This window comes from Coregonus lavaretus (genome assembly GCF_964263955.1).
Source record: "Coregonus lavaretus genome assembly, chromosome: 8".
Lineage (NCBI taxonomy): Eukaryota > Metazoa > Chordata > Actinopteri > Salmoniformes > Salmonidae > Coregonus > Coregonus lavaretus.
In genome coordinates this window covers 42,249,764-42,269,120 of record NC_139995.1, presented here as the reverse complement: position 1 = coordinate 42,269,120, position 19,357 = coordinate 42,249,764, and the positions used below count along the sequence as shown (strand labels likewise).

General features: G+C 44.1%; 1 protein-coding gene across 1 annotated transcript in view; it reads left to right on the top strand.

The window, feature by feature from the left end:
- Nucleotides 1-19,357, top strand: part of LOC311134352 (neurofascin-like) — a 118,431-nt gene that overhangs the window by 24,645 nt on the left and 74,429 nt on the right. The window contains exons 2-3 of the mRNA XM_084168001.1: nucleotides 2,851-3,010; nucleotides 11,065-11,082. Of these exons, the coding sequence (XP_084024127.1) occupies nucleotides 2,917-3,010; nucleotides 11,065-11,082 (112 nt within the window). The 5' untranslated portion in view covers nucleotides 2,851-2,916. The remainder of the gene's footprint in view (nucleotides 1-2,850; nucleotides 3,011-11,064; nucleotides 11,083-19,357) is intronic.

Genomic DNA, 19,357 nt, shown 5'->3' with positions numbered 1-19,357 from the left:
GAGAGAGAGAGAGAGAGAGAGAGAGAGAGAGAGAGAGAGAGAGAGAGAGAGAGAGATCCTCTGTAGCTCAGCTGGTAGAGCACAGCGCTTGTAACGCTAAGGTAGTGGGTTCGATCCCCGGGACCACCCCATACACAAAAAAATGTATGCACGCATGACTGTAAGTCGCTTTGGATAAAAGCGTCTGCTAAATGGCATATTATTATTTATTATTAAGACAGAGAGTGAGTCAGTCTCTGGGTCTGTACAGAGCCTCATGTCTTTCCTTTGCTCTGTCTCCACTCTTTCAGTCATCCATCCATCCATTTTCTCACCCAGCTCTCTCTCTATATTTGTGTGTGCATGAAGCCAAAGGAATGCTGGGATATCTGTGTCCTCCTCCCCAAGGGTCAGATTAGGTATTTTGTAGCATGGTGTTGGGTTGACATATGTGTGTGTGTTTGTGTACGTGTGTGTGTGTGTTTGGCACGCACAGGTGTTGTATGAGAATTGGGTATTACCCCAGGGGTATCAAGCTGTTGTAGACTAACATCAGAAAATTAATCTATTATTTTCCAGTTTCCACTCTGTGTGTTTTTAATGTACCTTTGATGTCGGAGAAGCAACAAAACAAGACATTGATGTTTTTCGTATTTTTCCATGTATTTAGTTTGTTGAAGTGGAGGTGAATGTTGAATGGTCAGTGTCTTCAGCTGCTGTTTGATTGAGTGGGATGTTCTTTATCTCAGTCTGCAGCTCTGGTTAAGGGTCTGGGTTGGGATAGCCTCTGCCGAGTCCCCAACAACCGGATGTTCCAGTTTTCAAGGAAAATGGAAAAAGAGAGATAAGTTAACAACAGAGATACTTTTGAGGAGATGGAAACTCCTTTGGAATTGTATTAACACTGATTGTGTATGTTGCCTATGCAACATATATGCGGTTCATTCTGGGCAATTCTGGGACAAGGAGAGCTCTCCTTCAAGGAGTGAATGGGAGTCAATTGGGCGCTAGTTCAAAAACCCAATATTACAATTTTTTTCTGAGATGTGAGATAATTAACTTGTTCTTTGTAATATCAAAAAGCTTTGGAATCGTGACAATACGTACTTTCGAAGAAAATAGGCACGTTTCTCGATTCATACCCTGACTTTGAGATGCAGCATAACAATATGAACGCGATTGGTCGACAGTCTGGAGTGTTATACGTTCCTCCATTCATTGACCAATGGGATTCTTATCTCCTCCTTTCTCTAATATCTCTGTTAACCTCTACGGGATCGGTGTCCCGTATACGGGACGGTTGAGCTAACGTGCGCTAATGCGATTAGCATGACTGTTGTAAGTAACAGCAAACTTTCAAGGACATAGACATGTCTTATATGGGCAGAAAGCTTACATTCTTGTTAATCTAACTGCACTGTCCAATTTACAGTAGCTATTACAGTGAAAAAATACCATGCTATTGTTTTTTTTTTTTTTTTTTTTTTTTTTTTTCGGGGGGATGGATCAGCTTAATATTGCAGATAGATTGTATCTTCTATCAATGTAATTGTCTGCATCACTTCCAATCCCCCATGTTTTTTTTATTTTTTATATATATATATTCCCCTTTATTACTTTTCAACCCCACCATCCTTTCCCTACTTGGAGTAAATTAGTGAACAACAACGCCCAGGCCTCTACTTCCGGTCTATACTTACTATCTACACCTTATGGACAGAGTTAATTTTACAATAATTCTATATCTATATATATATATATATATATACACACATATATATATATATATACATATTTATTTATTTTTTTGCTCCTGAACTTCTTCTACTCTCAACCTCTCCGATCATTTTCATGATGTCCATCCGGTTTGCTTCTAAATGCCATATCTTTCTAACTGTGCTCTTTCCCAAAAGCTCCCAACATACAACCTATATACTTATTATGGACACAGTATGCTTACATTATTAGCTATCTTTGTTATTATTTGTTGTTATTTGTTATTACCATGCTATTGTTTGAGGAGAGTGCACAACAACAAAAAATGTATCAAGGCAACTGGTTTGATACATTCACCTCTGAAGGTAAATAATGTACTTCATTCAGTAATCTTGCTCTGATTTGTCATCCTAAGGGTCCCAGAGATAAAATGTAGCATAGTTTTGTTTGATAAAATCCATTTTTATATTCACATGTAGGAACTGGGTTCTACAGTTTGAACCCCTGCTGTCTCTGGCTCCACACCCACCCCGCCCGGCCATCTAGATGTGTGAAAGTTAGTGTATAAGCTAATGATCCATCATGTATGGCATTCCTGGGAGTGTGTAAACTTACATTTTGTATTACCATATAATTTTTGTATGTTCTCTATAGTTATGTACTTGAAAATGTATCAATTGACCAATTCGGCACATTTGGGCAGACTTGATACAAAATAGTCCAGAATAATGGGATTCAGAATAAACTGCAATATTATATTGTGGCCTTTCTCTTGCATTTCAAAGATGATGGAACAACAAAATAAATAGAAAACACATGTTTTTTTGTGTTATATTCTCCTACATTAATTTCACATTTCCAAAAACTTCAAAGTGTTTCCTTTCAAAGGAGGGAGAGGAGTAGTGCTGTGCCTGGGGCCTGGGGTGCTGATACTGGTACTGGTTTGGAGTAATGGGGGAGTGGATGACTAGAGGAGAGGTGGAACCTTTCTGTGTGATGTCTTCATCCCTCCTCTCAGGAGCTTGTCTCTGGGTAGCTCTCTCTGGGGAGTCAGGACCTCAGCTGCTGATGTAGGCCAGCCACACACACTGAAAACACATCTCTCTCTCTCTCTCTCTCTCTCTCCTGCTCTCTGTCTCTCTCTCTCTCTCATAGGTCAGAGACGTATCAGGACCCAACCAGGAGTCGTGACGGGAGAGGAACGCCAATCAGAGGAGAGAGATGTTGGTGCAGGGCGGGCCTTGGGCCCTGTTTGTCATGTCATTGCTCCTGCTGCTGTGGCAAGAAGTGCCTGCTATCGAGGTTCCTCTTGATCGTAAGTCCATCAATCAAATCGCAAACACATGAAATCAATCAAAACATTGTTTTATTATATTGTTTATCGTAAACCAGTGGTTTTCATGCAATTTAGATACCGGTGAACCACCCAATGGTTTTGGAATTGAAGGACAGTGAACAAAAAAGAAAGAAAACAAAGTTTCATGCCACATCTCTTTCTAATCTATTGGTGTTTACTGTGACAGATGGACTTTCAGGAAAATAAGCATGCTTAAGACATGCCACAAATGCGAGATGAAGTGATTTATATATACATGTACGGTGTATACTCTATGTAAAACACAACAGTTATCCTGTCTTTGCATCTGCAGATCCAGCTTCATATACAGTGATATCTCTAACAATAGAGCTGAGCTCACACGCACGCACGCACGCGCACACACACACACACACACACACACACACACACACTTACACACACACACACTCACACACTCACACATATTGATGTGTTACCCAGTGAATCTGTTCAATCCATCCATAAGATCTAAAGATATTTCTGCATGGTTTAACTATAGTCGAGTGTATATTCTACCAACTGAATTATGAAATCAATTTAGCAGTAACCGATATTCAAATCTACAGTTGAACTATAGAACTTAACATTAACATTTGATTAGCATAGAGAGTAGGTTGTTCCATAGTGCTGTGGAATCAAATGTGACAGTTTCTCACAAATGGCTGACTTCTCATAACCATTCACCTCTGATTGCCAGTCATTGATTTCAGCCAAAACATCAACACACACACACACACACACACCCTGATTTTGTATGTTTGCCCACTGACAAAGAAATGATCAGTATATCATTTTAATGGTAGGTTTATTTGAACAGTGAGAGACAGAATAACAACAACAAAATCCAGAAAAACGCATGTCAAAAATGTTATAAATTGATTTGCATTTTAATGAGGGAAATAAGTATTTGACCCCCTCTCAATCAGAAAGATTTCTGGCTCCCAGGTGTCTTTTATACGGGTAACGAGCTGAGATAAGGAGCACACTCTTAAAGGGAGTGCTCCTAATCTCAGTTTGTTACCTGTATAAAAGACACCTGTCCACAGAAGCAATCAATCAATCAGATTCCAAACTCTCCACCATGGCCAAGACCAAAGAGCTCTCCAAGGATGTCAGGGCCAAGATTGTAGACCTACACAAGGCTGGAATGGGCTACAAGACAATCGCCAAGCAGCTTGGTGAGAAGGTGAAAACAGTTGGTGTGATTATTCGCAAATGGAAGAAACACAAAAGAACTGTCAATCTCCCTCTGCCTGGGGCTCCATGCAAGATCTCACCTCATGGAGTTGCAATGATCATGAGAACGGTGAGGAATCAGCCCAGAACTACACGGGAGGATCTTGTCAATGATCTCAAGGCAGCTGGGACCATAGTCACCAATAAACAATTGGTAACACAATACGCCGTGAAGGACTGAAATCCTGCAGCGCCCGCAAGGTCCCCCTGCTCAAGAAAGCACATATACAGGCCCATCTGAAGTTTGCCTATGAACATCTGAATGATTCAGAGGAGAACTGGGGGAAAGTGTTGTGGTCAGATGAGACCAAAATGGAGCTCTTTGCCATCAACTCAACTCGCCGTGTTTGGAGGAGGAGGAATGCTGCCTATGACCCCAAGAACACCATCCCCAGGACAACTTCACCGCATCAAAGGGACGATGGACGGGGCCATGTACCGTCAAATCTTGGGTGAGAACCTCCTTCCCTCAGCCAGGGCATAGAAAATGGGTTGTGGATGGGTATTCCAGCATGATAATGACCCAAAACACACGGCCAAGGCAACAAAGGAGTGGCTCAAGAAGAAGCACATTAAGGTCCTGGAGTGGCCTAGCCAGTCTCCAGACCTTAATCCCATAGAAAATCTGTGGAGGGAGCTGAAGGTTTGAGTTGCCAAACGTCAGCCTCGAAACCTTAATGACTTGGAGAAGATCTGCAAAGAGGAGTGGGACAAAATCCCTCCTGAGATGTGTGCAAACCTGGTGGCCATCTACAAGAAATGTCTGACCTCTGTGATTGCCAACAAGGGTTTTGCCACCAGGTACTAAGTCATGTTTTGCAGAGGGGTCAAATACTTATTTCCCTCATTAAAATGCAAATCAATTTATAACATTTTTGACATGCGGTTTTCTGGATTTTTTTGTTGTTATTCTGTCTCTCACTGTTCAAATAAACCTACCATTAAAATGATAGACTGATCATGTCTTTGTCAGTGGGCAAACGTACAAAATCAGCAGGGGATCAAATACTTTTTTTCCCTCACTGTATGAAAGCTCCTGCCTCCAATCGGACTAACTCCAGTGGGAATATGAAACTAAGAGACGAAGGAAATTACAACTAGTCTTTTCTCTCTCCTTTCTCTCCTCACTGTCGTTTTTTTCATAAAGGAGAATAATATCTGGGAATGTCTCACAGTGGTGTTGTGAAAAAGGATTTGATAGGGATAAAGTGCCATGGACACCTGCTATGCGGCGGTCAAACACACCTGCACACTACTTATTCTCAACCTCACACACACATGCGTAATGGACACACATGCACACACACACACACACACGGCCATCAGCTGTCATCACCTCTGTAGTCTCCACCTCATCTACCCCCTACGGCACCCTCAATGTCTCTTGTGGTGGATATTTTAATCAATAATGAGGAGAGACAAGGTCAACCACCAATCAAGATATTAACTTTATTAAAATAACTTATCGATAAGGGAGCTGGTCACAATACCAACACCAAAGTGAATAGAGTGAGAGCCCAACGAACAGGAAATGCTGACGTCTTATATAGTGAACCTAAAAATGCTTAGTCATGGCTGGTTCCACCCCTCCCCGGCAGATCAGGAGCTACCTTGTTTTCTTCTTGTGGCTATGTGTATCGGGTCATAGCGTACAAACAAGTGATAATGTTAGTTCCGTTACTGCTCATATCTCCACACAGCTGTGCCCTTGGAAGATAGTAAAAGACAGGATGAACTGAAAAACTGTGGTCACTCTGAGGCTCTTTGTGTTATGCCGTGTGACCAGGTCACTCAGAAGCCAAGAGAAATTGAAACAATACAGGTCTATCTGTTCCTCAAGTTTATCTCTATCCCATGTCCTTGACTACACGCCCAGACCAGCTGTGGGGCGTGAACGTGGAAGAGATGAACCATCCTTTCTCAGAAGCACAGCATTGGCACTAAATATATGTCTCTACTATTGTAACGTATATTAATTGTTAACTATTAATATTAAACAAATCTGGTAAATACGTGATTTTTCTCCCACACTCTTTATACTCCACAGCCTTTCACCGCTGGCCTCAGAAAGCTCTATTGATTAGTGTCAGACCGAGGACACACACACGCACACGCACACACAAACATACATATACACACATCAGGGAGAGAGAGAGAGGGGGACAGAGAAAGAGAAGCCCCCCCCCCCCCCCACAGAGTAAAATACATAATACCCTCATAACCCTCCGACGTCTCATCGAGAAAAATACATAATACCCTCATAACCCTCTGACCTCTCAGAGAGAGAGAGAGAGAGAGAGAGAGAGAGAGAGAGAGCGCGAGAGAGAGAGAGAGAGGTGAAAGAGAATCATCCCTGTAGAGACCACAGGGAGGTTATCCCAAATCCTCTGGTGCTCCCAGTGCATTTAATGCTATACCTGAGAGGACTGAATGGTACCATGGGCTGTCTATAGGACTGAATGGTACCATGTGCAGTCTATAGAACTGAATGGTACCATGGGCTGTCTATAGGACTGAATGGTACCATGGGCTGTCTATTGGACTGAATGTATCTAATGTGAGGTGAGGAGAGATGGATTTATCTCTGTTCGCATACCTCCATCCCCCTTCCCTCCATTCCCCATCCTCCATCCCCCTTCCCTCCATCCCCCATCCCTCATCCCCCTTCCCTCCATCCCCCATCCCTCCATCCCCATCCCCCCATCCCCCATCCCTCCCTCCCCCATCCCTCCATCCCCCTTCCCTCCACCCCCATCCCCCATCCCTCCACCCTCCATCCCCCATCCCTCCACCCTCCATCCCCCTTCCCTCCCTCCCCCATCCCTCCATCCCTCCATCCCCTATCCCTCCATCCTACATCCCCCAGCTTCCAGTGGTGACCTCTATTGATGAGGGTTGTCATGTCCTTGTTAGCCTCTTATGTTCTTTCTGTCCCCCTTCCCTTTCCCCTCCTGCATGGCCATGGCTATATGGCATAATGAATATCATTCTGAGTAAATAAAATAACTGGGGGGTTGGGTATTCCACCTGTCTATAGGCAGCTGTCCCCCTATAGCCTTGGACACGCACGCACACACACACGCGTGCACGCACATGCACACACACACTGTAGTGTACCTGGCGCCGACGAAGATGGCGGCCTCGCGACTAGCTCTTAGGAAAGTTTGTGGTAACTCACCAGCGTTGCGACCAGGAATACGACTTTCCCGAAGCAGATCCTTTGTTTGCTCTCCCCAGGGCAATTGAACTGATTCCAGCGGCTGACCCAAAACATCGCCGGCAGAGGAGAGGCACTCGGAGCGGCCTGCTGGTTCGACTTAAGAGGCCCGCACACCACCCACCGCTTCCAAGGATATTACTCGCTAATGTTCAGTCTTTGGATAACAAAGTCGACGAGCTCAGGGCAAGGATTTCTTTCCAGAGAGACATCAGGGCCTGTAACATACTTTGTTTCATGGAAACATGGCTCTCTCTGGATATTCTGTCGAAATCGGTCCAGGCAGATGGGTTCTCAGTTCATCGCGCAGACAGAAATAAATATCTCTCTGGGAAGCAGAAGGGCAGAGGTGTGTGTTTCATGATTAACGACTCATGGTGTAATTGTAGTAACATACAGGAACTCAAGTCCTTTTGTTCACCCGACCTAGAATACCTAACAATCAAATGCAGACCGTATTATCTCCCAAGATAATTTTATTCGGTTATAGTCACGGCCGTGTATATCCCCCCTCAAGCTGATACCACGACGGCCCTCAAAGAACTTCACTGGACTTTATGCAAACTGGAAACCACATATCCTGAGGCTGCATTTATTGGTCCTCTGTATCTCAATTGGTAGAACATGGCGCTTGTAACGCCAGGGTAGTGGGTTCGATACCCGGACCACCCATACGTAAAAATTTATGCACGCATGACTGTAAGTCACTTTGGATAAAAGCGTCTGCTAAATGGCATATTATTTATTATTATTATTGTAGCCGGGGATTTTATCTAAGCAAATTTGGGGACTAGGCTGCCCAAGTTCAATCAACATATCGACTGTTGTACTCGGGCTGCTAAAATAATCGACCATTGCTATTCGAACTTCCGGGATGGTTATAAGGCCCTCCCCCGCCCTCCTTTCGTCAAATTTGACCACGACTCCATTTTGCTCCTCCCTTCCTATAGGCAGAAACTCAAACAGGAAGTACCTGTGCTAAGGACTATTCAACGCTGGTCTGACCAATCAGAATCCACGCTTCAATATTGTTTTGATCACTCGTAATGGGATATGTTCCAGGTAGCTTGCAAAAATAATTTAGACTAATACACTGAAACGGTGACTGAGTTTATCAGGATGTGTATAGGAGATGTTGTGCCCACTGTGACTATTAAAACCTACCCTAACCAGAAACCGTGGATAGATGGCAGTATTCGCGCAAAACTGAAAGCGCGAACCACTGCATTTAACCATGGCAAGGTGACTGTGAATATGGCAGAATACAAACAGTGTAGCTACTCACTCCGCAAGGCAATTAAACAGGCAAAACATCAGTATAAAGACAAAGTGGAGTCGCAATTCAACGGCTCAGACACGAGACGTATGTGGCAGGGTCTACAGACAATCACGGACTACAAAAGGAAAACCAGCCACGTCGCCGACACCAACGTCTTGCTTCCGGACAAGATAAACACCTTCTTCGCCCGCTTTGAGGATAGCACAGTGCCACCGACGCGGCCCACTACCAAGGAGTGTGGGCTCTCCTTCTTCGTGGCCGACGTGAGTAAGACGTTTAAGCATGTTAACCCCCGCAAGGCTGCCGGCCCAGACGGCATCCCCAGCCGCGTCCTTAGAGCATGCGCAGACCAGCTAGCTGGTGTGTTTACGGACATATTCAATCTCTCCCTATCCCAGTCTGCTGTCCCCACATGCTTAAAGATGGCCACCATTGTTCCTGTACCCAAGAAAGCAAAGGTAACTGAACTAAATGACTATCGCCCCGTAGCACTCACCTCTGTCATCATGAAGTGCTTTGAGAGACTAGTCAAGGATCATATCACCTCTACCTTACCTGTCACCCTAGACCCACTTCAATTTGCTTACCGCCCCAATAGATCCACAGTCGATGCAATCGCCATCACACTGCACACTGCCCTATCCCATCTGGACAAGAGGAATACCTATGTAAGAATGCTGTTCATTGACTATAGCTCAGCATTCAACACCATACTACCCTCCAATTTCATCATTAAGCTTGAGGCCCTGGGTCTGAACCCCGCCCTGTGCAACTGGGTCCTGGACTTCCTCACCCTCACAAACTTTTATAAATGCACAATTGAGAGCATCCTGTCAGGCTGTATTACCACCTGGTACGGCAACTGCACACCCGCAACCGCAGGGCTCTCCAGAGGGTGGTGCGGTCTGCCGAACGCATTACCGGGGGCAAACTACCTGCCCTCCAGGACACCTACAGCACCCGATGTCACAGGAAGATCAGAAAGATCATCAAGGACATCAACCACCTGAGCCACTGCCTGTTCACCCCGCTATCATCCAGAAGGCGAGGTCAGTTCAGGTGCATCAAAGCTGGTACTGAGAGACTGAAAAACAGCTTCTATCTCAAGGCCATCAGACTGTTAAATAGCCATCACTAGCACATTAGAGGCTGCTGCTGCCTATTGAAATCACTGGCCACTTTAAGAAATTGAACACTAGTCACTTTAATAATGTTTACATATCTTGCATTACTCATCTCATATGTATATACTATATTCTATAATATTCTACTGTATCTTAGTCCATGCCGCTCTGTCATTGCTCGTCCATATATGTATATATTCTTAATTCCATTCCTTACTTAGATTTGTGTGTATTCGGTATATGTTGTGAAATTGTTAGATATTACTTGTTAGATATTACTGCACTGTCGGAGCTAGAAGCACAAGCATTTTGCTGCACCCGCAATAACATCTGCTAAACATGTGTATGTGACAAATAAAATGTGATTTGATTTGATATAAAGACAGAAAGTCATGAGAGGAATGACTCCTGTCAATCAGACACACAGCAATGGACCACTATGTCAACTACAGTATGTCAGTCATGGCCATTTACAGGGTAGTTAAAGAGTGCCATGAAGACAATATGGAAATATATTAGAAATGTAAATGTACTGTTTTGTGATAGATTGTTCATGCAGTGGAATATAAATATATGTGTATTTTATGTTCATCTGTACTATTCTCTCCTAAACAAATGCTTTCACAGATTGTCCCAATTGCCTGGAGCCTCATGAGCTTGTTGATGTTACGCAACTTACCATGCTGATTCTAGCAGACTTTGAAAATCATATCATCTCTCTTTCCCTCTCTCCGCTGCTCCCTCCTTTAAAATCAACCTTTTCCCGATGTGGAATCATCAACAGGTAAGTTTACATCTCATTGTTTCAGCTTATTTCAGGATATATTCACTGTCATTGTACTTAATAAACGTATTATGCTACTCTAAAATAAATGTACTCTAGATACAAAACATGGATAAAACAGTAGAAGAACTTTGTTTTGTAGAATAACATTGTTACTACATAAATGTATTGACTTCTATGACATGCCTGCTCCATAACAATAGAACTGTAACTACAGTATGTGACTTTAACATTGTTTAATGCTGTAGACAATGCTCTAGCTATAGGCCTGTGTTGCAATGGACACCCTAATATCACTAACAACACCTGCAACATCTCTCTCTCTCTCTGTCTCTGCCCTTCTCTCTCACTCACTCTCTTTGGGACAAACAGCAAAGATCCAGCAGGACTGTAAGTATTCTTTATTAACACAGTAATATTTTGTACTGTGTCTACTGTGTCTGTTTTCTGTTGTGTCTATTGTCTTCACTCTTTAAAAAATGGTTATTCAAAGGGTTCTCCTATGGGGACAGCCGAAGAACCCTTTTAGGTTCTAGATAACACCTTTTTTTTCTAAGAGTGTATTGTGTCTGCTGTAATACTCAATAATGCTTCTACGTTGTCTATATGGGTGATGAAAATACAAAATATGAACCCACATTTACAGCAGTAAATGATGTAATGGTCTACTTGCAGTAGTACTAGGAGCTAGGGCTGTTACGGTGACCGTATTACCACCACATCGGCGGTCACGAGTCATGATGTCAGTCACATTCCACGTAACCGTTTAGTCACGGTAATTAGGCTTCTCCAAGTTCTGATGCTGCTGATGGTCATGAGTAGCCTACCAAATGTGCTAACTGCCTGGTACCCTGCACTCTATTGTCCCTCTAATCACTCTGACATCAATGCAAATGTTATTGAAAATCTAATTAAGCACTTAATGAGAGCCCATGAGCTGATGTTGCGCAACATTTCTATAGGCTATGCAATTGCATGAGAAAACAGAGTGATGGCCTCTATCAAAAAGAGGAGGATCCCATCAGCTTTTTATAGGCTAGGCCTACTATATTTATTTCTCAACTTTCCTAAAATTAAGCACATTGATTCTCTTTAAAACAGGAGTATAGCTTACCTGGCTGGCATGAAAATGAACCACGGAAAAGCGTCCTCCATTCGCTATTTAAGTGCATAGATTACATGTATTTTTATCAGCTGCGCCTGTTTCGAGACAGGTGCATGATAATGGTCAATTCTAAATCAAAACAAATTTCACACATATATTATTTAGCATATGTAAAGACAAGATTAAATCAAGAATATTGTGATGGGTGACAATATTAGCCTATCACTTGTGAATTATATATTATCACTTGTGAATGATGCCCAGCTTAAGGCAAACAGCGCATGCTTTTTTGTGTGCTAATTTTTCAAATCATAGTCACACACCCAATGTAGCCTAGCCTATAGGCCTATATGTTTTGATCACAACTAAAGTGGCCAAATAAAATTAAGCACATTAATCCGCTTTACAACGGGTGTAGAGCCTAACTGGCATACATACGCAGCGAGTGAGTTTCAAGTTTGGGGAAGATAATTTTCACCATTAAAATGCACCTTTATAATAAAAGCATTAAATGCATAATCACATTTGTGGTCACTTTTGAGAATGGGGTTATCCTGCAGTGGAACATACACGCTTATAGCCTAATGCCGTGTGCACATTGCTGCGCTTATAATGGGAAGAAATTGCCTTATACCCTCCCAACATTTTAAGCTAAACGTTCTCATCTGTTGCGTCAGCCTCATTTCTTAAAACAGGTTTTTTGATGCTAGTGGTTGTATTAATTTGGGATCTATCGCATCCCACAACTGTCCCAGACTATGTTTGGAATATTTATTTCTCGCACAGAATAGGTCAACTTTTGTACTATGGGGGATAGTAGATTAACATAGGCTATTGCTTTTGCTGTTCATTAGGCTTGCTCATATTGATGGCTGACGAAAAGTAAATGTGGATAGTTCTTCCAACATGCTCCTCGGAATTGGATAAGGACACGCACAGTTGCGTCCCAGATGTGTCGGTCTTCACTTGTAGCCTGTGAGAAAGACCCGATCATGTGACTGAGAGTCATGTGAGTGAGAGGTGCTCCGGCGCACAGCTAAGAAGGGAATTCTAATGATTATATTCAGCCCAAGGGCACAACGGCCACTGGCCGCAAAAGGCATTGATTTTTTTAGGGGGCATTACGGCCACACAAAGGGGATGCAGCCGGGAAATTCGAGAATGAGAGACTGATGAAGTGTGTACAGCCTGCGCAAAAAACAAAGCAGAGCTCATGTCTTTCATGCAACTTTTTTCAAATCATCATTAGTCGCATCATGCAGCCTTATAATGTATTAAAAATCAAAACATATAGCCCAACATTTGTATCACAACTAAAGTTACGTAAATAACTCTAAATTAAGCATATAGGAGTACCTGTTTATTTGTTAACTGCTCAACACAGAATAGCCGCATGTGCGCACTCCCTCAATTCGTTTGGAGAAAATATCCTTTCTAGTTTATTCAGCTATGTTCAATTGTATTCTTCATACTATAAAATAATATAAACTAATGCCATGGAATTCTAAGCAAATCTTGTCTGCTAAATGAACTAGTGTAGCCCACAGCCATATGGAATAGCCAGATCAGGACCTAATATGAGGACAACTCAGAGTATGCTATTCTGTTCTTCCAAAATAGACTACATTTTCTTCATATCATGTACCTTTAGACCTGTCTAAAATAAATAATGGATTTATTGTGATGGTGTAGGCTATATTACTTGGATTTATTCGACTTTTTAAAATGGACATGTTCCAAAGGTCAGCATCAGTGACTTGTAGGCTATGCATGGAAGCCAGGAGATGCTAAATGTGTTTATGTTAAGTAACGGTTGAAAAAGAAAAGGAGAGCCGCACACTCTAGGAGCTCAGATGCAATAATTTAATAACCTAATAACCAACGTTTCGACAGACAAGCTGTCTTCATCAGGGTATAATGACAAACTCTGCGGGTCACTAGTTTATATAGTGTCAAAGGACACACACAGGTGTCTGTAATCATGGCCAGGTGTGGCCTGATATCATTAGTTAATTCACAGATACACAGAACATACAAAAAACATGAATAGATAGCATACGATCATAGATACAACATGGCTACATCGGCCCACAAACATTTACAATGAATAGCAAAATCACAATAATCACAAGAATGGCTTCAAATCAAAGTCTACGTTGAGACCGAAGGGCGCAAGGGTCTTTAAATTAAAGATCCAGGCAGCCTCTCATTTTAACAATAAGTTGTCGAGGTCACCCCCTCTCCTAGGGAGTGTGACATGTTAAGTAACAGTCAATTACGGTGAGATCGGCAGTTATTTGCTTGGCAATCACCGGCTGACAAAATGTAATTACCGCCACAGCCCTACTAGGAGCAGATTTTATTTTCCATTCCGAAGCAACATGTTAACTAGCTCTGTGTTTGTATGGTTGCCATAGAAACACAAACGGATGGATGACTCTGGTTGTTACCTATTGTTTACAGTAGTGCATAAGAACAGTTGGGTAACCGGCGGCAACCCCAAACGGAGGACAAACAGAGAATAGTAATGGGTGATGGAATTACCTCTTTCTCTCTAACGGAAAGCTCTCTATCTTGGCAAGGGGACTTCCATCAGACTTGGGCTATTCCCTTTAAAATGTAGTTACTCTGGAGAAGATTTATGGGACACACACATACACACACACACACACACCGGTTGTTCCTCTCTCCCATGTTGGCACATCATGGCAAGGAAGTATCCCTTTCAAATGGGGCTATTTTGTACTGTGGTAGGGGAGGCAAGCAATTTTCTTTGAGGTTGGGCTTGATAGTGTACATATGTAGAATCTTAATTTGAGCCAGTTTGCTACAGCAGGAAAATAATCCTGCAGCAAAGGAAATGTGAATTATTATGTGGATAAAAATTTATGGAAATTTTTTGTAGGGGTTGATGCATTTTTCATAAGGGAAAATCAAGTGTTAAAATGTCCTGCATTTCAGGAAAATTAAGATATTACACCTTTACATTTACATTTACATCATTTAGCAGACGCTCTTATCCAGAGCCACTTACAAATTGGTGCATTCAACATATGATAGCAAGTGGGACAACCACTTTATTTTTATTTTTATGGGGGGTTGGGGGAGGGGGTGGGTAGAAGGATTACTTTTATACTATTCCAGGTATTCCTGAAAGAGGTAGGGATTCAAGTGTCTCCGGAAGGTGGTGAGTGACTCCGCTGTCCTGGCGTCGTGGGGGAGCTTGTTCCACCATTGGGGTGCCAGAGCAGCGAATAGCTTTGACTGGGCTGAGCGGGAACTGTGCTTCCGTAGAGGTAGGGGGTCTAGCAGGCCAGAGGTGGATGAACGTAGTGCCCTCGTTTGGGTGTAGGGTCTGATCAGAGCCTGAAGGTAAGGAGGTGCCGTTCCCCTCACAGCTCCATAGGCAAGCACCATGGTCTTGTAGTAGATGCGAGCCTCAACTGGAAGCCATTGGAGTGTGTGGAGGAGCGGGGTGACATGAGAGAACTTGGGAAGGTTGAACACCAGACGGGCTGCAGCGTTCTGGATAAGTTGTAGGGGTTTAATGGAACAGGCAGGGAGCCCAGCCAACAGCGAGTTACAGTAACCCAGACGGGAGATGACAAGTGCCTGGACCTGTGCTGCTTTCTGTGTAAGGTAGGGTCGTATGTTGTAGAACATGAACCTGCAGGATCGGGTCACCGCTTTGCTGTTAGCGGAGAACGACAGGGTGTTGTCCAGCGTCACGCCAAGGTTATTTGCACTCTGGGAGGAGGACACAATGGAGTTGTCAACTGTGATGGCGAGATCATGGAGTGGGCAGTCCTTCCCCGTGAGGAAGAGCAGCTCCGTCTTGCCGAGGTTCAGCTTGAGGTGGTGATCCGACATCCACACTGATATGTCTGCCAGACATGCAGAGATGCGATTCGCCACCTGGTTATCAGAAGGGGGAAAGGAGAAAATGAATTGTGTGTCGTCTGCGTAGCAATGATAGGAGAGACCATGTGAGCATATGACAGAGCCAAGTGACTTGGTGTATAGAGAGAATAGGAGAGGGCCTAGAACTGAGACCTGGGGGACACCAGTGGTGAGAGCACGTGGTGCGGAGACAGATTCTCGCCACGCCACCTGGTAGGAGCGACCTATCAGGTAGGACGCAATCCAAGAGTGAGCAGCGCCGGAGATGCCCAACTCGGAGAGGGTGGAGAGGAGGATCTGATGGTTCACAGTATCAAAGGCAGCGGATAGGTCTAGAAGGATAAGAGCAGAGGAGAGAGAGTTAGCTTTAGCAGTGCGGAGAGCCTCTGTGACGCAGATAAGAGCAGTCTCAGTTGAATGACCAGTCTTGAAACCTGACTGGTTTGGATCAAGAAGGTAATTCTGAGAGAGATAGCAGGAGAGTTGGCTAGAGACGGCACGCTCAAGAGTTTTGGAGAGAAAAGAAAGAAGGGATACTGGTCTGTAGTTGTTGACATCGGAGGGATCGAGTGTAGGTTTTTTGAGGAGGGGTGCAACTCTCGCTCTCTTGAAGACGGGAAGGGACATGGCCAGCGGTCAAGGATGAGTTGATGAGCGATGTGAGGTAAGGGAGAAGGTCTCCGGAAATGGTCTGGAGAAGAGAGGAGGGGATAGGGTCAAGTGGGCAGGTTGTTGGGCGGCCGGCCGTCACAAGTCGCAAGATTTCATCTGGAGAGAGAGGGGAGAAAGATGTCAAAGCATAGGGTAGGGCAGTGTGAGCAGGACCAGTGGTGTCATTTGACTTAATAAATGAGGATCGGATGTCGTCAACCTTCTTTTCAAAATGGTTGACGAAGTCTTCCACAGAGAGGGAGGAGAGAGGGGGAGGAGGAAGAGGATTCAGCAGGGAGGAGAAGGTGGCAAAGAGCTTCCTAGGGTTAGAGGCAGAGGCTTGAAATGTAGAGTGGTAGAAAGTGGCTGTAGCAGCGGAAACAGAGGAAGAGAATGTAGAGAGGAGGGAGTGAAAAGATGACAGGTCCGCAGGGAGTCTAGTTTTCCTCCTTTTCCGCTCGGCTGCCCGGTGCCCTGTTCTGTGAGCTCGCAATGAGTCGTTAAGCCACGGAGCAGGAGGGGAGGACCGAGCCGGCAGGAGGGGAGGACCGAGCCGGCCGGGAGGATAGGGGACATAGAGAGTCAAAAGATGCAGAAAGGGAGGAGAGGAGGGTTGAGGAAGCAGAATCAGGAGATCGGAGGGAGAAGGATTTAGCAGAGGGAAGAGATGATAGGATGGAAGAGGAAAGAGTAGCGGGAGAGAGAGAGCGACGGTTGCGACGGCGCATTACCATCTGAGTAGGGGCAGAGTGGGTAGTGTTGGAGGAGAGCGAGAGAGAAAAGGATACAAAGTAGTGGTCGGAAACTTGGAGGGGAGTTGCAGTGAGATTAGTAGAAGAACAGCATCTAGTAAAGATGAGGTCAAGCGTATTGCCTGCCTTGTGAGTAGGGGGGGACGGTGAGAGGGTGAGGTCAAAAGAGGAAAGGAGTGGAAAGAAGGAGGCAGAGAGAAATGAGTCAAAGTCAGACGTAGGGAGGTTAAAGTCACCCAGAACTGTGAGGGGTGAGCCATCCTCAGGAAAGGAACTTATCAAGGCTTCAAGCTCATTGATGAACTCTCCAAGGAAACCTGGAGGGCGATAAATGACAAGGATGTTAAGCTTGAATGGGCTAGTGACTGTGACAGCATGGAATTCAAATGAGGAGAGAGACAGATGGGTCAGGGGAAAAAGAGAGAATGTCCACGTGGGAGAGATGAGGATTCCTGTGCCACCACCGCACTGACCAGATGCTTTCGGGGTATGCGAGAACACATGATCAGACGAGGAAAGAGCAGTAGGAGTAGCAGTGTTTTCTGTGGTAATCCATGTTTCCGTCAGCGCCAAGAAGTCGAGGTACTGGAGGGTAGCATAGGCTGAGATGAACTCTGCCTTGTTGGCCGCAGAACGGCAGTTCCAGAGACTGCCGGAGACCTGGAACTCCACGTGGGTTGTGCGCGCAGGGACCACCAGATTAGAGTGGCAGCAGCCAAGCGGTGTGAAGCGTTTGTATGGCCTGTGCAGAGAGGAGAGAACAGGGATAGACAGACACATAGTTGACAGGCTACAGAAAAGGCTACAATAATGCAAAGGAGATCGGAATGAAATTAACTAAACATCTGGGAAAGCGAGAGAGCGGGGCCTCTCCCAACTTCCACATAAGAAATTATAATTGTTGTAAACTACAGCGGTTCAATGTTTTCTAGGAACAGACTCCAACTTAGTTTATTCAGCTAGCTAACTTGGTACAGTATTCTTCTGTAAAAACCACCCAGGGCACCGAATCCTATGACTTCATAGCCAACTAGCATGCCAGCCTCCAATAACACGGTTTAGCACCAATACTCGGTTACAACAAACCACTAACAGTGTGTTAACACGCCAAACAGATCATTCGTGTCCGTGTCTAACGTTGTGTAAAGTTTTGGGTTAGTTTTGACAGTTTGAGTGAGTACGTTGTCAACTTATTCAGCCAGTTAGTTAGCTAGCTAGAATAGTTAACATACTAGCTAGCCATTGCTCTCAGCCAACGAACCAACCCCTCCTACCACGGCACGAAACACACAGAGAGAGCCAAGCTAACGTTAACAAGTCACCCATGTCCCGAATTCCCTTGAACGACTCTGGTTACCAGTATGTAAAAACAAAACAAAAATAAATGTAGGTTATAACTTACCCTTAGTAGCTACTGTTAGCCAGTTAAGTGCAAAGCTAGCCACTGAATCGATTCAGCCAGTTCGCGTATGTCCCAACGGAGAGAAAGCGTCTCCAAACATTATAGCTAGGTCGTTCCAGCTATTGTTTAGTTAGCTATCCAGGTAGCAACATGCTAGCTACATTTCGAGTACAGTAGCTACTAACTACCTAACGTTAACGCTTCAGATAATGAGGTTAGAAAAACAGCTGAATGGTAGGTAGCTAGCTGGCATAATTACAAGTACTCTTAAGCGTGAAATAACATTGGAAACAACTATCCACAGTTGCTAATAATTACCAGTAGCTACCCGCTAGCTACCTAGCTTTATTGGTCCAGGTAGTGGGTTAGCTAGCCTCGTGCTTCACCGGGCTCAGCCGAATACAATACTTACCTACAATAACCTACAATAACTACCTAGATAAACAACCTACAATACCTAACTACAATACCTACCTACAATCTAAATATATGGTTTAAGCTTTACTCGACACCATATAAGTAGCCAAGCTTACCTCCCGCTTAGAGAAACACAACCTCACCCCATCACGTCCTCTTTTGCGATAGTGTATTAGTGTATTATTCTATAGGCAGGGTAGGAAGTAGAAAGACACGGTTATAATAACAACAGGAAGAAAGAAACAGACTGCTTGTCATCAGGAAAGTTCTCCTGCAACAGGGTGATCAAATTAAGATCTGTAGAGGCAGAATAATATGTTTTCTTTAAGGCTGGGCCTTACAGTTGAGCCTGGGTCTGATAGATGAGCCTGGGTCTGATAGATGAGGCTGGGTCTGATAGATGAGCCTGGGTCTGATAGATGAGGCTGGGTCTGATAG